Source organism: Thamnophis elegans, chromosome 5 (assembly GCF_009769535.1).
Source record: "Thamnophis elegans isolate rThaEle1 chromosome 5, rThaEle1.pri, whole genome shotgun sequence".
Classification (NCBI taxonomy): Eukaryota; Metazoa; Chordata; class Lepidosauria; order Squamata; family Colubridae; genus Thamnophis; species Thamnophis elegans.
Window position 1 is genome coordinate 39,854,622 of NC_045545.1, and position 23,244 is coordinate 39,877,865.

Consider the following 23,244-nt stretch of genomic DNA (forward strand, 5'->3'; position numbering starts at 1 on the left):
TCTTACATTTTTCTGCAAGCTGCCCAGAGTCACTATGAGCGAGTTGGCAGCTATATAAATTTTCCAAAATAAATAAATAACATAAAGGAGTTTTATAACTTCACTAGTAAAGTTTTTTTAAATTGGAAATCAGTTCCTTCCACATTCTAATCTGTAAGAACAATTCAAACAATGCCAACCAGACTGCCTGCATGGACTAGTTCTGGTACCTAATAACATAATTACATAGGCTAAACCCTCTTTGATTTTTTCATAGACATCTTGTTATGCCCGTAGCTTTTCACTGAAAGGGAACAACCATCACTGGATAATTTATGTTGTACTATGTTGCATTGTTTGTAGAAATTGTCTATCACAATTCTCTATCACAATTATCAGCTGACACCCACAAACCTCTCCAGGCACCAAAACATGTAAACTATATAGGGAGTTGCAGTTGCGAGTTGAGCAGCTATAACGAATGAATGAATGGAGATAGGCATAGGCATAGCCATTGCAGTCCCAGAGAGACTCTGTCCATCTCTTCTTTGACTCCAAAGGTCAGGCTGAAATTTTTCCTGTGGTGGTCCAATTGCCCTCTTCTGTTCCTCGTATCTTCTGCATTTCCAAGGTTTCTCACTTACACTTTTCTGTGGATCTTCAAGTGTATCAAACAATTGACATATTTGGTAATAACTGAGAAATCAGTCGGGGGGGTCATTAAAATCTTTAATAACATACTATGTTCATAAGGCAATTAAGGATACACTCCCACTCTCAAAAAAAATCCTTTCTCCAACTTCTGCTGGTAACCTCACTATCAGATAAAGTCAGTACTCTTTGAACTCAAATCTTTACACTTCTCTTGGGAGAAAGTTTTAATAGAAAACCTATCCCTGATAAAACTGGAAACAGCCTGTATCTAAAAATGCTTCTAATGACTCTTGGCTGTGGTGACCACCATTTGATGTTTAGTTTCTAAAAGATTAGGTGCATCATTTCATTTCACAGAGTGAACATTCTTTTTTAAAAAGGTTACGGTCCTGTCTCATAATTTAATAAGACATTATTCATTGTTTCAGCTACTTAACCTCTTGCTCCCTTATCAGAGTAGTGTTTAATATGTTCAGGGATATTCCTAGTCAGTCAGATCTTACAGATTTGAGTCAGGTAGCCACCTTTTCTATAATCGTACAGTTTCTTCCCATTTGTTGGTTTATGATTTTCTTTTAACCTCCAAGAAGTTCCTTTTCTTCTAGAAATATTTTCCTTTTGAGGGCCAGTTGTATTTTTTTTCCTATAAAAACCCCTAGGATTAGATTTGCCACCCATGCCACCTTGAAATCTTCAGCCAGTTCCAAAGCACAAGTACAGAATGCTGACATACAGCCTCCAATAAAATGGGCGCAAATTGGAAAACTATCTGACTATATCTTTGACAAGAGAGCTAGTGACTTTCTCCACCATAAGATTTTGCAGAAATTTTACCATTTTCTAAGAAAAATCCTTTTGTAAAGAGTACTAGATGTGTGAAGATTAGATGTCATAGTTGCTGAGTCCACATAAATTACAGAGAACACAATGAAAAATATATGTGTTTCTTTAATAAGATTCAAAAAATCTCCTAAAATTCTGTGGTATGAATCATAACTGTATTCAGTGAATTTGAGCTCTATAGATTTCTTTAGTCAGATAATGAAAGTTAGCTTGTGAAACATATTTTTCTGTTATTTATCTTTCAATTCAACTTAAGACAGAATACTCTGACTTCACTGTTTTGTTGTAAATTTCTCCAACATTAATAGAGAACATGTCATGACATATTATATAATAATTGTAGATAACAGGTTGTTGGTCTTATATGTTTCCCATTATTTAAGAATTTGTCTTTTTTTAAGCTTGATACACTACAATTTTCTACTATTGATATGATATGATTACAACATTCAGAATGTCATTATGTTCTTAGCAACTATAGTTCCATTATTAGCTTCCTGATTTGTAGAATTAATGTATTTTGTTAAACCTAGATCCTAAAATTGAAGAAAGATTTTAAAATGTAGAGTTTTAATTGTGCCGTTTTTAAAACATACTAAGGAATATTACAGTATGAATGGACAGTAGCATACTGAACAAAAAGTCATTTTAAGTCTCTTAAAGGCAATGGACTTTCAAACAAAAGTTGATGGATATTGTAGAGTTATATTTTGATTTGTGTTGGATTTCATAATTCTTGCCTGTGGGATTGTTAAAAGATACTGTGAATCTTTCAAATTTCTTTCTTATACCACGAAAATAGAAGGGATGATTACAAATTAGTGTACTTCCTAAATCAGAGATGTAGTATGGCAGTGGTCCCCAACCCCCGGTCCACGGACCGGTGCCGGGCCGTGGAGTACCTGGCACCGGGCCGCGCAGCGGCCGGGGGCCATGATCGCTGCAGCGGCCGGGGGCCATAGTTGCAACTTTGTAGTCCTCATGAACGCGCCCTTTCTCTACCCCCCCGCCGCCCCAGATGTGCGGGGCTGGGGGGGCGAGGGGAGGCCCGATCTCCCCCCCGCCCTCTTGCTCTGCTCGCCCCGGGAGGGAGGGGGCGGCGGCGGCGGCCTCGGCCCGAACTTGGGATGCTGCTGGCGGAGGCTGCCTGGGAGACGAAACTTTGTCCGCGGACTCACCCGGCCCGCCTGCCCCGTGGAATGACGAGGGGGGGGCAGGAGGGGGCGGCGGCGCTGCATTTTCCTCCCAAGGAGAAACTAAGGTTGCGGGGGGGAGGGGCGCAGCGCGGCCGTTTCGGGGGAACTTGGGGAGCTTCGCTGTTCCGAGAGGCGCTTCGCGCGCAGCCCCACCCAGGTGGGAGATGTTTTCCTCCGCCGAGGCGGGGAGGGGGGGCTTTACGTAAGACTCGCGGCGCAGCTCTGCCCCCCCTCCTGGAGTGTCACCTGCCTCCCGCCCCTCCCCCCGCCGCTCCGCCGAAGCGCTTTTTGTGTCAGGCCGGCGGGGCTCTCGGGGGCCCTTCGGCTGCAGCCTGCCTTCTCCCCCTCTTCCCTTCATGGAGCGCGGCGCGGAGGCCCACCCCCTCGGAAGCAGCCGGCCTCCGCCGCGCCAGCCGCCCGCCCGCCCGAAGTAGGACCCAGGGCCATCTTTTTCCCCCGCCGAACTGCAGCGAGGAAAAAGGGCTGCCCGAGCGAGCGGATCGCGGGGTCGGTTCCCCCTCCCTTCCCCCGGCGGCCGAGGAGGAGGCGGCGGGGCGGCCTCGCGGGCTGTCGGCCTTGGCGTGAAGGAAGCCCCCCCCGCCCTGCAGAACGCGCGCCCAGGATGGCCGCCTTCCCACCCGCCGGTCCAGAAGGCCGAGGGAGGCTCGTCTGACTGGTCCGCGGCGATAAAAAGGTTGGGGACCACTGTAGTATGGGACAGCTCATGGGTGACCCTTTCTAAAATCATGTACACACCAGAAAAGCAGTTGCAATATCAGTCTTGGTGCTGCATTATAGGTCTTTTGAATCAGTGGCACATTAGCATGTAGTAATTCATAATGGCATCAACTGCATGTCAAAAAAAATATTTTTGAAATTCCAGTGGCAAAATTGAAGCTTTGGTTATCTTTTGGCAAATTGTACTTTTGGTTATTTTACTTATAGTAATGAAATAGCCATATGATGATATTTGTTAATCAGAAGTGGATTAATGTTTTGGCAAAATAGCCAATTTGGAGCAATTTTTCTGTTTTTGTAAAATGAACTACTTCTAGCTATACTCAATATACTATACTCAACTTTTAATCTGGGTGAAATTAAACAGCATTTATGGCATTATGTCTTCTTCAACAGATAGCGAGTGTGTCCTAATAAAACAGCGAGACTTTGATATCTTTTGTTTGTGATAAGATAATCAAATGAACACTAGAGTGGCAGGTTTTGGCAAATAATTTCCAGAAAATCAAAATTACTATGAGTTCTCCTTAGAAAAATCCTATGGAATTTCTCTGTATTCATGTTTGTTTTAATCAGCATAAAGCATTCCCCATTATATTATTGACTAGATCATTTATTTTATTTTGTCATAGCAAAGCATGGCTGCTACTTGGAAACTAGTAAAAGTTATGTATATATTGATTTAAGGCCTGTAACTGCACCTCAGCCCAGTCTATCCAATAAAATAATTGTTGTATTGTGCAGAATGCTATATATATGTTGTGTTGAGTTTCTAGAAGATAGGAATTCATTAACTGCATTAGAGAAATGGCAAGTTCTTTTTCCAGGGAAAAGTTGTTTAAAAATCAGAATATAAATAACTTTTCAAATGTTAATTTTATTTATCTCAGTGACTAATACACATTTAGAAAGCTGACAAATTCTGGTATCATTCTTCACAAATTTCATTTAGGGAACTTCTATGCCAGTCTTAAGTAACTGAGATTGACTCAGCCTTCCATCCATCAGTAAAATGAGGACCCAGATTGTTGGGGGCAATATGCTGACTTTGTAAACTGCTTAGAGCAGGCTGTAAAGCACTGTGAAGTGGTATATAAGTCTCAATGCTATTGCTATTCTTTAAATGTAGTACGCTATATATAGCACCATCTCCCTCCTGATGTCAAGTTGCAGCTCTTACCTCTTTAGATTTAGATGTATGCAAAATCATGACTTAACATTCTCCTTATATATGGGGCTTATATGAGGAGAATGTTAGTTGGTTGTGATTTTGCATTCATCTAAATCTAAGGAGGTAAGGGCTGCAACTTGACTTCAGGAGAAAAAAGGTGTTAGTCATTAAAACATTTGGTAAAACAAAAAAAATACATTTTAGGACATCATAAGACAGCAAATGTGCCATTATTCTCTTATACTTGATTGAAATAAATAAAGATTGGATTCCAGTTCCTTTTCTACTACACATTGAGGGAAACCATGTTTTAGGACTATTTATTTTCTGCTTTTCTAAACCTCTTATCTGGTAGAACAGGATGCACAATAGCATTAAGACCACTTTTGTGGTCTATCAGATTGTACTTTTTACCCTAAAAGATACCTCTAGTGAACATTTTCACTGTTCTCACCACTTTTGTGGTCTATCATTCTTATTTTTGATGATCAGGCTGTGGAGAAATAGAAGAGACCTAGCTGAAAAAATTGCTACAGTACTATCAAGAATCACTTTTGTCAGTCTTAAAAGTCTGAAAAATGAAGTGGCAGAAGTGTTGTCCTACTGTTCCATCGCTCCTCAAAAAACTACAGAGGAATGTGTGTGATACTAATATAGTAATATTGCAGGAAAGACAAAACCTGAAGACAGAGACTATAATGGTTCATTAATTATTTTCAGAATTAGTTGAAACAATTAGAGCAGTTCTTCATAAGTGCAAATTAATGAGAACAGTGAAAATGTTCACTAGAGGTATCTTTTAGGGTAAAAAGTACAATCTTTCATTGGCTTCTTTATTATAAACAATAACATCTTGGAGAATATTTTGAAAAAGACAACCGGAATGTTTTATGATTATTGGATTTTAGTCAGCCACAATTATTTTATAAGTGTTCATTTGCAATGAAATAATAAGATTCCAAATAGCAAATGCTTCAAATACATGCATGTAATATATATCTTGTCTTCTTCCACCAGTTTTGTTTTGTGCAATAATGTGGCTATTTGGCTCTGAGTGTATACTAATACTGCTTCAGTCCTTCTCATCCTAGGGATGAATATATTTTAGATTGTAGCCTGAGGGAAAAGACTCTTCTTTTTATGACTCTGTATACTGCAATGAGAGAGACTAAAGCATGAGATATTAAATAAATAGTACTTTCCCCCAATTGAGGCATATTCAGTCATTTATTTTCATCTTATTTAATGTTTTATTTTACAGCTTGCATTTTATTATATTGACCTGCAAGATGTTTGGAAACCTGCTTCGGAAGGGTATGTCTTAAAAGGCAGGAATGAAATAATAAATAAATTGGTTCCTAAAAAAGACTGACTTTAAAAAAAACACCTTGTAATATTGCATTGAATGGAATAGTTTTGTAATAGTCAGAAGGCTACTAATCAGCATTGTACAGTTGGCCTCTACCTGGAACAAGAAAAACTGATTTGTCCGGAGATTGCTTAATGCACTTGGAAAAGGTAGTATGCCTGAAGAAAATGACTTGAGTTAGGGTCACAGCAAATTTGTATTTAAGGTATCTATATACAGTAATAAAAAAACCAAATCACATTATAATTTACTGTAGGGTCTTGAAAAAAATTCACAAAATGATTTTAAAAATTATGTATAGCCTATTTTTCATGCCACTTTTGCAAGTTAAATTGCCCTTCTTCCCCTCGGTTGCTATGCAGTAAAGATACAGATATCCTCCATGAAACATAGAAGATAGGTAATAGCTTTAGTTTAAGCTAAAGATACAAGTCTCTATTGAATATCCAGATTACTTTTACCGTAGGGATAAACAGGCAGAAGAGACTAATTAATATTATTCTAGGTACTGTTATAACTATTCTTTCTTAATCTCCAAGGACTTTTTCCCTTATATGAAAACAAATTACAATAGTTATAAAAATGAGAAAAAAATTGCTGTTCTAATTCTTGATTAGCCTATTGTTGACACGGTTCTACCATTAAATACAAGTATTCTTTTTCGCTCTTTCCCATTACTGTTTTGATTAGATTTGTTTTGTTACAAGGTAACAAATACACCATAAGCATTGTATAAAGCCATCTCCTTCAAACATTCAGTTGCAAAAAAAAAGCAAAGAAAAAGATTATCTTGTTTCAGAAGAACATGAAAGCAAAATAGCTGAACTAAATGTTTTGCTTAGCGAGTTTTGAAATGAAAGGATGCATAATAAGCCAGTGTGGAGTATTGGTTAGATTAAGCTTAAGAGAGCTGCACTTCCAATCCACTCTTTAAGTTGTTCATGTAGATCCTGTTATTTAGCTGGTTTGATATTTTGATGGGAAATGCTCATGTCCAGAGCTGGACTGTTGGCCTCCTAACTTTTGAAAATAATCCATACTATGTATGAAGCAAGAAATATGGAATTTATTCAATAAATTCTGGTACTTAAAGAATTACAAATATGATAATGTTTTGTTTGGATACAGTAAAATATGTGTGCCTTAATAATTCTTTCATTTTGCATTGGTAAGTAGGCTTGATTATTTTGCTATGATGGAATAATACTCATTAAATCTCAAAGAAATAATTAGGTGGCTACTTTGGTGAATATATTGCTCCCTATTTCTATAATCAGATGTGATTCTAGAGGATTTGGAACATTGTAGATGTTATCACTTGTTTACTTAATATTAATTTTATATCATTATATAAATATGAGATATTAAAGGGATTTTTTTTAGTTTCTTTAATGAAACAGGAAAATCCTGAAGTGTGCAAATAATATCATTATTTAACACACCATAGTCATAGCCATAGTAATAGTTACTCTTGCTGATTGACACAATAACTGTTTAAAGTTTGTTGCATTGTGCAGCAACAATAAACTTATATTGTGCCTAACACTTAACTTGGTTCATCAAATTGTTTTCCTAAAAATGGTAGTGATAACTGTAAATTCTGCCCCTTTGTATGCACTAATTAAAAAAAACCCTATTGATGAATTTTAGGATTCAAATTCTTGAAACAGAATAAATTCTAAACAAAAGCTAGAATAAATTCTAAATGAAAGCAAAAGTAGTCAGCACTGTTATGTTTTATCACATAGTGTGTAACAAGCCTGTGTTACTCTTCTTCACAATGAATTGAACTCAAATGTTACAATATAGTTAAACACAATCACAATATATGGATTAATCTACAGAATAAAATAAATGAGTGCCTTCTTTTATAAGTGTAGAATTAATTTAATAGCATTTTATCATGTCCAGTTATTTTAAGCTTTTTAACATGTATAACAGTCAAATTGACAGTTAATACTTAACTAAAGGTTAGAAGTATTAAATAGTCATGTCTGTTTTCTTTAATATGTAGAATTCACGGTTAAAAGACACAGATGTCCATGCATGACATGCACCATCTGTACAGCCTTGTAGGGCCCAAGAAGAAGAACACTGAAGCTTTTCTGTGATTGCTCATTCGAGTGTCCTGGCGCTTTGAAGCAACAGTCTATATACAGCTTAATAGTAGTTGACAAAGCATCTGAGTAATTTTAGTCATTATTTTAATTACTTGTTTAACTCTTTGTACTTAATATTACAATTAAAATTATTAAGCATGATAGTACTTTTCATAATAAGATATTGTTTAATTTTGTCTTTATCAGTGTTGCAATGTAAAGTTGCAGAAATATTTCTTCTATAAAGTCTATTGTATGATTTAGAATATTTTCCATACTGCCATTATTAACTCCCAATTCCTCCAAAATAATAATGCCATACTGTATTTATCTTGTTTTTTGCCAATCAAAAAAACACAGAATATGCATTTTCTGTATACATGTAAAAAACCCTCCCTTTTTACAACCTTGTGATGCCTTAATTCAGGGAAGAGTTGAGGTGACTGGTTGGAACTGAGCTGGCTGGGTGCTCTTCCTGACGTCACAGGGAGCTCACAACATATTTTTTTTCTTTGTGCCCTAGGAGAGAAACATTGGCAGCTACCTAGGATTGAACTCTCAGCCTTCCAAGTTGGGAGGCAAGCATCTTCACCACTTCTTTAAACCCTGATTTTCTCAGGTTATTTTCTGCATATTTAGGTATAACAATGTGCAGAAAACAAACTGAGAAAATCAGAACTTAAAGAGGTAACAAATAATAGTTTAAACAATTAAATCAATTTCCCATTTTCTGAGCTACAACTAAATAGCAACAACAGCCCCCACTCCACATAAGAGGGAAATTTAAATTGTTAATATCCCCCACTTGGTATTAATCCATATTGAATGTATTTGGTCATTTGTAAGGAAAGCAAATCTGATCGCTATGAAATACCTTTCTGGTTATAAAGTTGCCTTTTCTCCTGTATTTAAAATCATTTTATAAGGGATGATCATGATAGAATACAACATATTTTACCTGCAACCTCTAATCATGAACTCCATACTGCTGTGGTAAACTAGTGAAGGGAAGATACTTGTCAATAGGCATTTAGAGGCTATCAGAAACAGGATGCTGAAGCTAAAAATCAAGTAACAGGATGAGGCAAGAATTCTTGCCAATGGGAAAACAAACAACTCTCAATTTCTGAAGAACATCAGCATTGTAGAAGATAATACCTGTGTTAGTTTCAGTGTGATATAAGCTAAACAGAACTAGGCAAAATGTGGCTCGACACTCACAATACAGTCCATACTATGAGAACTCTGGAGTTTAAAGCAGATTCTACATTATCATAAAAGTTAATATGGAAATGTCTTGGTTATCCTAGTAATTCCAAGCTTTATAGTCTAAATGAACGCAATAACATATTTTTGGAACTTAGATTTCTACTGTATACATAATATTAAGGAATACCACTGGGAAAACTTGCCTGACCTTCTGTTACATTTATATACCACTTTTCCTCTAGGAACTCAAGGGGTGTATATCAAAATTCCATATTATTTCCTGACAAGAATAGTCATAAGAGGTAGGCTGAATTGAGAGTGACTAGCCCAAACTAACATAGTTGAGGATGGTTTTGAAATGGAGTCCCAATTCAATCCCTTAACCACTATACCACTATCTTTTTAAAAAAATAGCTAAATCCAATTTTATTTTATCACATTTTACACCACTTCATCTGATGTATGGAGTGAGGTGCTATGAGAGGGATTTTTCATTGCATGAATGTGATGAAGTGGCCTGAGATCTATAAGTGTGAGTATAAAAATATTTTTAAAAATAGTCAGAACAACTAGCCAAGTAAAATCTTCAGGGATTCCTTTACTGTTACCTTTTAAAAATTACTACAAGATTCAAGATGGTGGCGTGCTTAGATGTGCGACTTTGAGCTCCTGGTGCCACAGTAGAGTTAGGCAAAAACTAGTCTATACCCGCAGGGAGTTATTAAAGATTGGATCTTCTAGCCGACTAGATATTACCAGCACTTCCAGCAGTCTCATAACATACCGAGTGATATAGTAAGACTGCCAGGCTCTCCGTGGATCATTGTTGGGCCTAGGAGGCGGCGAAGAGAGTGAAAGCAGAAGCAGGGATACAGAGCTTGTTTGCTAGTTCGGTTACTTAAGCAGCTTCACAGACAAGCATTACCAATCATTTTTCTAACCAACTCTAGATCCTTTGTCCACAAAACTGATGAACTAGAACTATGGATGGCAGCGAATAAGCTCATTCATGACTGCTGTGTGATGATCATCACAGAGACCTGGCTTCATCCACTTGTACCCGATGCATCAGTGGAGCTAACTAACCGCACCACACACCGCTTTGACAGAAACAGCAACTCTGGTGAAAGCAAAGGTGGAGGACTTTGTATTTACACACATAATAACTGGTGTACTAACAGTAGAGTTGCTTATACTCACTGTTCTGCAGATGTGGAATTCTTAACTGTCATTTGTCAGCCATTTTATTTACCTAGAGAGATTTCTGTTATAGTTATCACTGCTGTCTATATTCCACCTGATGCAAATGTTAGTGCAGTGCTCTCTAAGTTACATGACGCCATCGAGAGGGAGCCCTGAGGACGCTTTTACCCTGAGGACGCTTTTATTGTGGCTGGGGATTTTAATCAAGCCAGTCTAAAGTCTGTTCTCCCTAAGTTTGTGCAGTATGTGCAGTGTACCACCAGAGGTAAGAATACTCTAGACCATATGTACTCAAACTTAAGACAGGCATATAGAGCAATCCCCCTCTCCCATTTGGGTACGTCTGACAATATCTCTCTGCTACTGTGCCCAAAGTATATCCCCCTTAGAATAAGAATACGATCAGTCTTGAAAACTGTCAAAATCTGGCCGGAGGGAGCACTCTGCCAGTTGCAGGACAGCTTTTAGACTACAGAGTGGAACATTTGGAGCTGCAAGAATTCACTGACACTGTACTCTCATACGTTAAAACATGCACAGACAATGTAACAGTGAATAAGCGCATCAGAGTTTACAGTAATTGTAAACCCTGGATGTCAGCAGAGGTACAATCATTTCTGAGAGCCTGAAACTCCACCTTCAAGGCAGGAAATGAAGACAAATACAATGAAGCCAGGGCAAACATGAGAAGAGGCATTAAGGTGGCTAAACAGAAATACAAACAGAAGGTAGAAAAATATCTGGAAGATAATAACTCAAGACAGGTGTGGCAGGGGCTACAAAACCTAACGAACTATAAGGGCAATATGAAAAAAATAGCCAATGCTAATGCCCTGCTAGTACAGGAGTTAAATAGCTTCTTCACCCGCTTTGAGGTCAAAAGATCAGTCTCTGTGGCTCTAGCCCAAAGGCCACCTCCAGCCACTCACCTTGGATGAACATCAAGTGAGAGCTGAGCTGAAGGCTGTAAATCCCAACAAAGCTGCAGGTACACACGTGGTGTTGGGGAAAGTGGTAAAAATCTGTGCTGACCAATTAACGGGTCCTGACAAGGATTTTTAACCTCTCCCTGCAACAGGCTAGAGTCCCATCATGCTTGAAAGCAGCCACAATTATCCCAGTTCCGAAGAAAGCAGCCATAAAAAGCTTGAATAACTATAAACCCATTGCACTGATGTTTTTAATGATGAAGTGCTTTGAGAGACTGGTCCTACAACACCTCAGGTCCTGTCTTCCACCAAATTTTGATCAACACCAGTTTGCTTATAGAAGCAACAGGTCGACAGGGGACGCCATCTTCACTGCTCTACATATTGCACTGAGCCACCTTGAGAAATCTGGGAATTAGAATGCTTTTTATAGACTATAGCTCGGCTTTTAACACCATCTTACCAGGAATTCTCATTGAAAAGTTGACTGACCTGAATTTCCCTCCCCTCACTTGTAAATGGATCAAAGACTTCCTGACGGATCATCCACAAACAGTAAGGGTTGGGTCCTTTACATCTTCCACGCTGAAGCTCAGCACAGGCTCCCCTCAGGGCTGTTTGCTCAGCCCATACCTGTACTCGCTGTATACACATGACTGCATATCCTCTGATCCATCCAACATCATAATAAAGTTTGCAGACGACACAACAGTGCTGGGTCTCATAACTGGAGGGGACGAATCAGCATACAGGGAAGAAGTCCAGAAGGTATCCGCATGGTGCTCAAGAAACAACTTACATCTAAATACTAGTAAGACAAAGGAGATGGTGCTAGATTTCTGGAAGCACAGAGAGGAACATGCCCCACTTTATATAGAGGGGGGCTGTGTGGAGAGGGTTTCCTTTTTTAAATTCTTGGGAGTGCTTATTAGTCAAGATCTCACCTGGAAAAACAACAAGCCTCTGGTGATTGGAAAGACCCAACATAGACTTCATTTCCTTAGAGTCCTGCAAAAAAATCAGGTGGAACAACGGCTGATGACCTCTTTCTATAGGTCCATCATAGAAAGTATCCTCACATATTGTATTACAGTATATGCTGGTTTAACAGCTGCGGACAGGAAGGCACTACAAAGAGTATCAATTCGGCACAAGAAACCATTAGTTACCCTCTGACACCACTGGATGACATGGCCAGATCTTGCTGCTTTAGCAGAATAAGGAAGATACTCAGAGATGATTCACACCCTGGTCAGTGTCTCTTTGCACTTCTACCATCAGGCAGAAGACATCAAAGTATAGCCAGCTGAACAAACAGGTTTAAAGATCGTTTCTATCCTTGGGCTGTGAGACTTTTAAATACAACCACAATCACTAGCACATGCTACTTTTTTCTTTTTTTTTCTTTTTCTGTTATAATTTTGCACCAGTGAGTTAAAACCAATTTCGTTGTATTTATGTACAATGACAATAAAGATTATACTTATACTTAAAACAGATAAGGCTTGTTTCCTGACTGCCTCATTTAGTAGCTGTTTGAAGTTACAGCTATGTTTAAAAATAGCTTTATGACCAGTCCTCATATTTATGACTACCCTGCAGTATTACGCTCACCATTTGCATGTTTGAAAACTGGCCTGTGACAATCATAGTTGGTAGAGAAGGCAGAAGTAAAATTATAAATATCCATCACGTGATGTTTCACTTAATAACTACAGTGATTTGTTTAACAACTGAAGTGAAAGTTAGTTTATAAGCCCATTATGATAATGTGATATTTCACTTAGTGACCATAGTGCTTAGCAATGGAATTGCCAGTCCCAATTGTGGTTGCTAAGTGAGGACTAACTGAGTGTAAAATATTAGTATGACTACCTTTTAGTAACTCTTTCTTTTTGCTGTCTAAAGCTTCAGTTTGTTTCATATTTTGAGATAATAAGACTGCAGTCTTGTGCAAACTTTATTTATACATAAAAGGCCACTAAATGAAAAAGGCCATTATTTCTATGTAGATAAACACATTCACAAAAAAATGAATTATTGAGCTACATTATGTGTACAAAAAAGGAAAATAATTTGAAAAGCTTGAGCAGCTGTGCTAAAGCTTCTTGATAGAAACTCATAAATAGTCAGCATACTGACATCGCTAACATGTGATTTTAAGCACGTTTCATATTTGACTGAAATGCTCTTTCTTTCAAAATTCAGTTTACGATTTTTAGTTAGAATCATTGGAATTCTGAATGCAGCAGGTTGGTTGGTGATGCTGACTTTAAGAATGGGAGTACGGATGCAGATACATTTTAAGAGTCTTATTGTATTGTACAAAGTTGTGTTTCTTATTGTCAGAAATCATCTAATTTAGCTTGCATATGCCTAGCTAGCTCCCAAAATCTGAAATTGATTGTATTGATTCCCAGGTATAGAAAAATAAATAGCTGTCAAATCGTAAACATGGTATGCAAAACTAGAGATGGGTATTGTTATTCAAACTTGCTTTTTTGTTGTACTGATTCCCCCCACCCCCAAGAAGAGTAGTTCAACTGTAACATCAAGGCAACTCAGGGGTAGACAACATTCCTGTCAATGAAAATAATTGCTACATTTTTTAACATTGTGTTTTCAAATAGATCCATACATTAAAGAAAAACTAAAATACAGTATAGTGACCATAGTGATCTCCAAGGGAAAAGAATTATTTCTACATTTATTCACTATATTCATGTTTTTATATAATTTATATTTATTGCATTAAATGAGGGAATCTTATTTTTGAAGGAAAATATTTTTCCATGTACATTCTTTATCCTCCCACTCTCTGCCCACTACATTAAACTGTTCTATATTTGTCAACTATAAATTATATTTTAAGGTTTATTTTAAAGTGCACACACTATGTGGCAATAATGTTCTTCATCAGTGTAGTTTTTGACAATTACTTAAAGTTGTTGTGTGATACTTCTAGAGCATTGATACCGGTTGTCCTACTACTGCTGTATGCCAAAGACTAGAGATTTGTTAAATCAGCAAATCAGATACTTTGTTCACAATGCTTTATGGGAGAAATAATCTAAATTGCTTTATACATCCACTGCTTGGTTCAAACAGATGCTAATTTAACCTAGAACTGACAAATTTTATTAGCTGGCCAAATAATAACTAAAGTTGTATGTGTCTTGCAAATTTAAGAATTTAGTCTTGAGAGCCCTTCATGTGATTCTTCCCACTTTCTATGAATAGTAAGTACTGTGTTAACTTCCAGAAATCTATCTAAAGTAATAAACTAATATAGTTTGCTTTGAAAAATATGATCATTTACAGCCAATTCATAATGCTTTATTTCCAGTGATTTTCAGCAATACGGATTTTTAAAATACAGATTTGCAAACTCAAATTATGCTTTATTTTAACTTTTAAGAGTGGGAATAAGGCTGCTTATTTATTAATTTTGGAACAGTAGATCACTAATGAAAAATGATGAGTTTGGGGTTATACAAAGTTGCCCAAAGATGTAGTAATGTTTTCTTTAACATCTCCTTTGATAAAAAGATATTCCATGTTGACTTAGATCCAACAGCAAGATGTAAGATTTTTTCTGGGGAGGAAAAAGAGTTACATGTTCACTTTCCATCAAGCATTGCCTTTAGAGGAAGTTGGTTCCACCACAAAACCGCGATGCCCTTATCCGCGCCGACATAAGTGCAGAGGGAAATCCGCGGCGTCCGAAGCGCTAAGAAAAAAACGACCCTACCGCCGCGACAACAGCGCGGTGACAGAAGGGCGTTCTACATGCTTCGTTCTTTGCCTCCAAAGGTAGCCCTCCTCCTCCAGCTGACAGCGGCAGCAGGCATGGGGCAAAGTGGGCTGCCCAGCAGCAGCAGCCCGTGGGAAGGGTCCAGCTCAGCCGCGGGGGGCAGCAGGAAGCGGAGGAGAATGCGGCAGCGGCGGCGGCTGAGGCTCTCCCGGGCCGGCGAAGCGGGCTTGCCCGGTGGCAGCGGCTGCCCATCCAAGGAGATGTTGTTGAGGAAGAAGAGGGTGGCCTGCCTCTGCCGGGCAAGCCCGCTTCGCCGGCCCCAGGAGAGCCTCAGCCGCCGCCACTGCTGCGTCCTCCTCCGCCGCCAGCGTCGGCGGCCCTGCTTGGGCCCCCCGCGGGCTTCCTGCTGCCCCCCGTGGCTGTGCTGGACCCTTCCTGCAGGCTGCTGCTGCTGCTGGGCAGCCCGCTTTGCCCCGTGTCCGCTGCCGCTGTCAGCTGGAGGAGGAGGGCTACCTTTGGAGGCAAAGAATGCCCTTCTGTCGCCGCGCTGTTGTCCCCGCGGTGATGACGCGCGGTGATGACGTCGCGACTTTAGCAACGCGATTTAATCTCCGCTATTTTGCATAGCGCGGTTTTGTCGTGCCACGGAGGAAGTTGTGTCCCTCCAAATCTTGTTTGAACTAAGTTATAGCAATTTTCATATTGGCTATGCTGGCTATAAATTGAATTTTGAAATGTTTGAGAGCCAAAAGATCCATATCTCTGCCACAAATAGTTTTCCTGGTACACCTGAGGCCAAAGGACCAAAAGTACCTGTACTTCTCAGCAGATTGGGGAGAAAAATATTTCTGCTTATTCCTTAGGAATCTTCTGCCGTGCCTGTTTGATACCTTTATTTGAGTTTTTAAAAACTACACAAAACCAGAGTTCTATAAACAGTGTTATTTTCATTTTTGCCTGTTTCAGTTTTTTTACCTTTTTATTATATTGTATAGTTTTCCTTTAAAGTTAAAGGGGTTAAAATTAAATTTAGAAGTTTTGTTCTCAATTATTATTTATATTGTTTTTAAAATGCAGTGAAATAATGTGTACTGGTAATTTGAAAAATTGGTACTCTATTAAATAAAGCAATGGGATGTTTTGCCCGAGTTTTAGTTCTATTGGACAAGCTTTATCTGGACATATTTGCTTTTGGGTTCTTAGCATCACTTGATAGTCACATAACAGCTAGTATTTGATTGGTTTTTCCCTGTTAGTAAAATATTGGAAGTTGGTTATTAAAAATGCCAAGTTCACACCTGGCCTGGGAGACAAGAGAGAAAATCCACAACAGTTAATAAAAGCCTCTGCTGCTTGTATGAAAGCCATTGAATGCAACTGCCTAGATTCTAGAACTTTCACATGCAAGTTTTTTCACATGTAAATGTTATTTTTCATAGAATTTTAGAACTGGAAAGAAACTTTTACAATTACTTTAACAAAGGAGCCATTCTGAATCTGTATTTGGAAACTTTTTCAGGGTTATGTGGATTATAAAAGATACAATAAAACTATGAGTAAGTTGTTACTGTATGTAAACTGTTTACCATTAGTAATTTAGTTATGCATTATCAACCTGAGCTGAAACTCCTGGCAGCTTTATAGATAAATGCCAGCAATAATTTATAGCTCTTTCAAGCACATTCCAGTAATCTTTTTTGATCCTATCCATCTGTCTTTTCTGTTGCCTTCTCATTCTCTCACTTTCCTAAACTTTCTTTGTTTCATTCAGAACCAATTGATTAATTTTGCCATTCATAATGCTCTCAGTAAACATCTCTAAATCTATAAATTGAAGGTGACCATATTTTTCATCTCAACTTTTTTTCAAAGTTTTGATTTTATATTTCTATATTTATCACTGGAATAACCGTTAGTTTCATTTGTTTGGATGCTTTGTGGAGTGGGGATCATATAAATGATCATATTTTAATTTGTTGTTACTTCCTCCTTAGTAAATCTCGTTACTTTTCCTATGTCAATGCACACTATCTTTCCTTGATCCCAAGAAAACTAAAATATATGTCAAGTTTTGCCCTCAACTACAAGTTCAATAAACAGCTTTTTAAAATATTTAACACCAACCCAAATTTTTCAGTTTCCATTTTGAACTGTTCTCACATTAACAAAGTTAATGTCAGTTAACAAAGTGGTGTCATCTCAGATCCTAAATTGTTAGCATTTTTATCTCAAATTTTGGTCCAAGCCACCATCTTCTATTCTTCAAATGTATTTGCTGTACAAGTTAAATAGATATGGGGACAATGTGTATTCTTTCTCAATCTATTCCTTATTCTCAACTAACCTGATTCTCCATTTCAGTTCTTATAGTAGCTTTCTTGATCATTTTAAAGCTTCCTCAGAAGAATAATTGTGTCTTCGGATACTTTGATTAGCTGTAATGTAGGACACGTTCTGGTATGATCTACACAAAAGCCTTACTGTAGTCAATAAAGAAAAGGTAATTTTCTTTTTTTACTTTCTCTTCCTTCCTCTGTAATCCATTTTATGTTTGTTATCTGATCTTGTGTCCCTCTATCTTTTCTGAAAACTGCCTGTCCATTCATTTTGCTATCTCCCTTTATAGCTTTGTTCTTTGTAAAATTTTAAGCAAAAAAATAGTATGACAGGTTAGTAATTTCAAGGATATATTTTTTGCATCTCTTCTTTAGGGTGACTATATAATCTAGTTTTTCATCACTAGTCCCTAGAATATTATTTCACATTTGTTGAAATTTATTGGACTTATCAGCAATTTAGCTGTTTCTTTGCCTAAACTTTTAACAGTTAAATAAGAGCAGGTACCTATTGCTTACCTATAGGTCAGCTGGATTATTGCCTATGATACCAAAGGTTTTGTGAATGGTTTAATGACTATATTCCATTTACTGTATTAATCTTTCTGTATTTCTTTTAAAAGGGGGTTGCTATTTTAATTTAATATTTTTGGCGTCTATTAGGTAATTATTATTTTTACTCTTTAGTAGTTCTGTCTTGGCTATACTGTAAATATTCCTATAATTCTTTTTTCATTATTATTATTTTCCTTGTTTTACATTCTTGATTGAGTTACATTCATATTCCTCTCTTGGTTGATACTGAAAGTTATTCAATTACTATGCATCTTTGTTCAGTTCTTTTCTGTGTAAAATTTTGGGAATATTTTTTTTCACTTTGTTGTTTCTAATGTCTCTACACATAGCTCCTAGAGTCTCTTTCACTTGTTAAGCATATTTAACCCATTATTTATATTTACCATGAGTTTGAACTGTGTATTGTATTTTTCAGCTCAAATCTTTCTGGGACATGTTTTATCTTTCATTTTCTAAAGGTAATCCATGTAGTTGCCACCTAAAATTGATGCCATGTTCCACATTCTGTACCTGCATGTATTCTTATCTAATGTTCTCTTTCATATTATATAGCTGATTTAGTTGTCCATCCATGTGGTCAAGGTTTAGTAATGTGTTTAATTTTTTCTCTCTTAAATAGATTTGTTTTCTCTTAAACACATTTGTTTTCTGTTAAATACATTTGTTTTCTTTTAAATACATTTGTTTTCTTAGGTGTTCCCTCCCCCCCCACCGGTTGCATGAGGTTTATCTTTTTAATTTCTATTTTTCATTCTCTGTTTTTGTGTTTTGTTTTTTGGTAAGGATGATTATATTCAAATGAAATTGTTGGCTACTTTTGGCTCACCAGAGTAACCAGAGCAGCTCACAGATTATTAAAAATAGCCTGCTAACAATAAAGCTGCCTTTAGCAACATACAAGTCCTTTTGTCTCTTTATGAACTGCAAAGAACTCGGGAAGTATTCTTATCCTTCTAAAGAGACAAATCCAGTACATTGCATTGGGATTTGTAACAGATGCTGTAAAAGATTATGAGAGAGGTTTCTGCTCTGGTCTTCTTAGTTCTTTGGCATCTACATGGACCATTGAGCAAAGCTCAGTTTTCAAACTCTGTGGCTGCTTAGATTATGACTTTGTATACTTGCAAATTATTCTTTGTATAGCAAGTACTAAATTGCAACTGGCATACTTTATTCTTAATTCTCTCAATCCCTTTCCAGTTATAGCAGGACATAGTTCAGAGTAACTGTATCCTAGCATGCTATTGTTTATTTCATGGAATCATAAAACTAAAATGGGCCATTTAAACCAATCAGTCTAGCCCTTGTTCAGTGCATAAATTCAATTAAAAGTGGCCATAACTGTCCAGCCTGTTTCAATACATCCAGGGAAATGGAGCTCACATTCTTATTGGTTATTGATTTCTACTGTTAAAGTGCTCTTACTGTTGAATTTTTCCTAATATTCAACAGAAATTTGCCTCCCTGATAGTTAAGACCCCTATTCCTGGTTTTATATTCATAATTTATAGTACGCTCTCTCCACAGATAGCATGTAAAGCAATTTTTCCTTAAATATCGTATATTTATATTCACAGTTTGTTCTGTGAAACAGTGATGGTTTCATATAGAATTAATGTGAACACCCCATATTTATATAATATTATATAATTAAATATAATGTAATGCAAAATTCTGGCATTTCCACTATGATTGAATGTATGATTGATTCACGATCACTTTTTGTGAGCCCAGTGCCTATGAGATATGTGATGGGTGTCTCAGGATTAGAACTGAAATTGAAATAAGAATCCTAAATCTGTCATATCAATAATTATTTTAAATTTATGGGAGCAGAAATATTCAAATATGTTTTATTTATGTATCTGAAAGATATATTGACATCTTGTGAGTCTGCAACATTATCTTTTGTAATTTGACTGCTCCATAGGCACAGAATGCTAACAACTAACATTGGTGTTTAGAAAATAGTTGTACTCTATCACAGTTCCAGTTACACTCTTGTTCTAAATATATAGGAATTCATTTTAAACCTATCCCCCCCATGCACCCCCTTTTCTAAACCTTGTGTTATGCTTATCTTCTAACTATCATCCACATGGCTAATAAAGATACTTGTTTTCACTCTTCAAGTCAAGTTTAGAAACATATTTTGAGATAGGAAACATTTAGAAACATGAAGCTGGAAGGAGCCTCAGAGGGCTAGTCCACTGCAACAAAGTTAATCTCTAAAAAGATACAAAATGTTAACAAGGCAAGTCCACTAGCTTTAAGATAATCAATTCCATTTTTGAATAGCTGCTGCTAAAAAATATTTCTTGAAGTTTAGTTGAAAACCCACATCTTAGGACTTGAGTTTGTTTTGTTTTCTGCCCTCTGGAGTAAATAGAAAATAAATTTGCTGTATTTACATTAAAGTCCTAAAATATTAGCATGCAGTTTGACCTCAGCATTGTTATTTGTTTTCCCTTTAGCTATATTAGTGTGACTACATTACAATTTACTTTTCCTGCTCATGAACATGCATAGCTGTATTAAAAGCATCAAGGGACATTGTTTCTCATAGGCCATCTATTTTATCTTAAAAGAAAATTCCTGACCCAGTTAGGATAGAGCAATTTTAAATGGAAATGTCAGGAGCTTTATGCATCCAAACCATGTGTTTTTGGCAGTGTTCTATCAAATTTCTTAGGATGCAGACCTCACATGTTTTCTACAAAATGTACCGTATATACTCGAGTATAGGCCGACCCGAATATAAGCCGAGGCACCTAATTTTACCACAAAAAACTGGAAAAGTTATTGACTCGAGTATAAGCCTAGGGTGGGAAATGCAGCAGCTACCGGTAAATTTCAAAAATAAAAATAGATACCAATAATGTTTTTGAATATTTATTTCAAAGAAAAACAGTAAACTAGCGGTGTATTCAATGAAATACTTCACTCACCTCATGATGCTGATGTCCCGCTGTGATGATGATGTCCCGTGCAGCCGCGGGAGCGATGTCCCGCCTCCTATGACACACGGCACAGTGATTCCTATCATTGGATCACTGTACCAGAGGAGGTGGGACATCGCTATGTGGCTGCTTGCCATAACAAGGAGGAGGTGGGACATCGTTGCAGAGCGGCAGGAGGGGGAGGAAGGGGAATCGTAAGACAGCCCTGCATTACATTAGAACGTGAGGAGGGGGGATGGTGCGGTGCGCGCTGCGCGGCAAACTGACACAGAGGGAGGGGAAACTCACAGGGGCACTGGGCCATTCACGAGTGTCACCCAGCGGCATGGCCCCGCCCCTTTTTCTCCTCCATTTCGGGCAAATTTTTCACTGACTCGAGTATAAGCCGAGGCGGCTTTTTTCAGCCCAAAAAGTGGGCTGAAAAACTAGGCTTATACTCGAGTATATACAGTACTCCTGAAACTAAACACAGCTTTTATTTTGTACAATATATTACATAGTGCTAAATATTTGCGGGAAAGGATTTAGGAAATATTTTATTTGAGATCTTCAGTGGTTTGGGTTTTTCTTTTTGCCAGTGCTGTATTGAAAAGACATGGTTCATCACTCATAAAATTGTATCCCTTTGAGTCAAACTTAACTCCCAACGATTTCATGGATATGTCCAGTTAGTTTTCTTAGCAGTGATATAAATGTAATTTGCAATTGCCTTTTCACATGTGGTATCTTTTGTTATTCTATCTGGATATTAATCAAAAGTAATCAGTTATGTTTTTGAAGTCAGGGAGACCAGTTCTGAACCCCCTTCTCCCCCCTAGTGTGTGTATGTAAGTGTTCATGCATATTAAAGAATCTTCCATGGCTCTTTTTTAATTGGCTTTCCATTAATCCTAGCCAGAGAAGTTCTGGTTTCAGTTGAATGTTGATCTTTAAAATTCTTTGTATTATGTATTTGAATCCAAACATTTCTGGCTTTTTTACAAGTCTACTAGTCATGATTAAATGACCCTTCTTACTGTCCACATTTCCAAAATTTGAAGTGCCTTTCTACATTCAAGACATTTTTTTCTGGAATCAACCAACAGCATATAACTTTATAAAAGTTATCTTTTAAGTTATAACAATGTAAATGTCAGTCCTTCTAAGCACATATATTGCCCCACTGTTCCATCAATACGTTATATCCAGAGTCTTAGCCCCATTTTATCATACAGTGCTTCTTCCATTTCAACATACAATTCATATTACTCAGAGTGACCAGCCTTTTGACTAGCTGAAAAAACTGATTGAACTCAAAATGTTGTATTATGGCAAACATAAAATGTAATTTATTTAATTCAAGAACTACCTAATTCCAGAATAAAATTTGCAGATGAAATAGTTTTATGTGTAATCAAATAACAGCTAAATAAAATGTATGTTAAGTTTCAGGAATGACACTTTTGTCTTTAGTTCTTGCACGTTAATAATGTTTAGTTAATAATAGTGTCTCGTTGCCACTTGAATCCTCTCTTTAAATTTTTTAGATTGTACTATGCCAGTGGTTCCCAAACTTGGCAACTTTAAGACTTGTGGACTTCAACCCCCAGAGTTCTCCAGCCAGAAGAGCTAGCTGGAGAATTCTGGGAGTTTAAGTCCACAAGTCTTAAAGTTGCCAAGTTTGGGAACCACTGTAGTATGCGGTCAGAAATAATAGACCAAATTTCTCTTTCAGCTCTTCCTCCAAAGCCCTCCAAACCAATGACTCCTATCAATACAAATGAAATAAAAGAGAACTGCAGCTCACCATTGCAGGAAGCGGAATGGTACTGGGGAGACATCTCAAGGTAAATAATATTAAATAATATGCAATTATGTAGGTAGTATTGTAAAGACAGTAAGCTTGATGAAAAGTTTTTTTATTCAATGTTAAAATTACAATTTTGCTACTTGTTAAATCATAATGAAATCAAAAAATTGACACTTTAATTTTTTTAAACTACATTTTCATAAGTAAAAACTGATTTTTACATTAAAATGAAATGTCTAAAATAGCCTAATTTCAAGTGAATTTGATCTTAAACCTTTTTGCATTTAACATAACTGTCCAATTTAAAAAATCAGGAGGAAAGGTATTTGATTAGATAATGCAGAGTATATGATTCAGTTAGTCATGTACAGTGTACTCTTAGAGAGGTTGCAGGAAAGTAGCAATACTTCTTTTCCACTGGCAGAGCTACAGTTCCTGT

At 37.2% G+C, this 23,244-nt stretch overlaps 1 protein-coding gene across 2 annotated transcripts in view; it reads left to right on the forward strand.

Annotated features, from left to right (window-relative positions):
* Nucleotides 1-23,244, forward strand: part of LOC116509707 (phosphatidylinositol 3-kinase regulatory subunit gamma) — a 54,364-nt gene that overhangs the window by 15,879 nt on the left and 15,241 nt on the right. For both annotated transcript variants that reach the window (XM_032218970.1, XM_032218969.1), the window contains exon 3: nucleotides 22,731-22,842. In XM_032218970.1, the coding sequence (XP_032074861.1) occupies nucleotides 22,731-22,842 (112 nt within the window). The remainder of the gene's footprint in view (nucleotides 1-22,730; nucleotides 22,843-23,244) is intronic.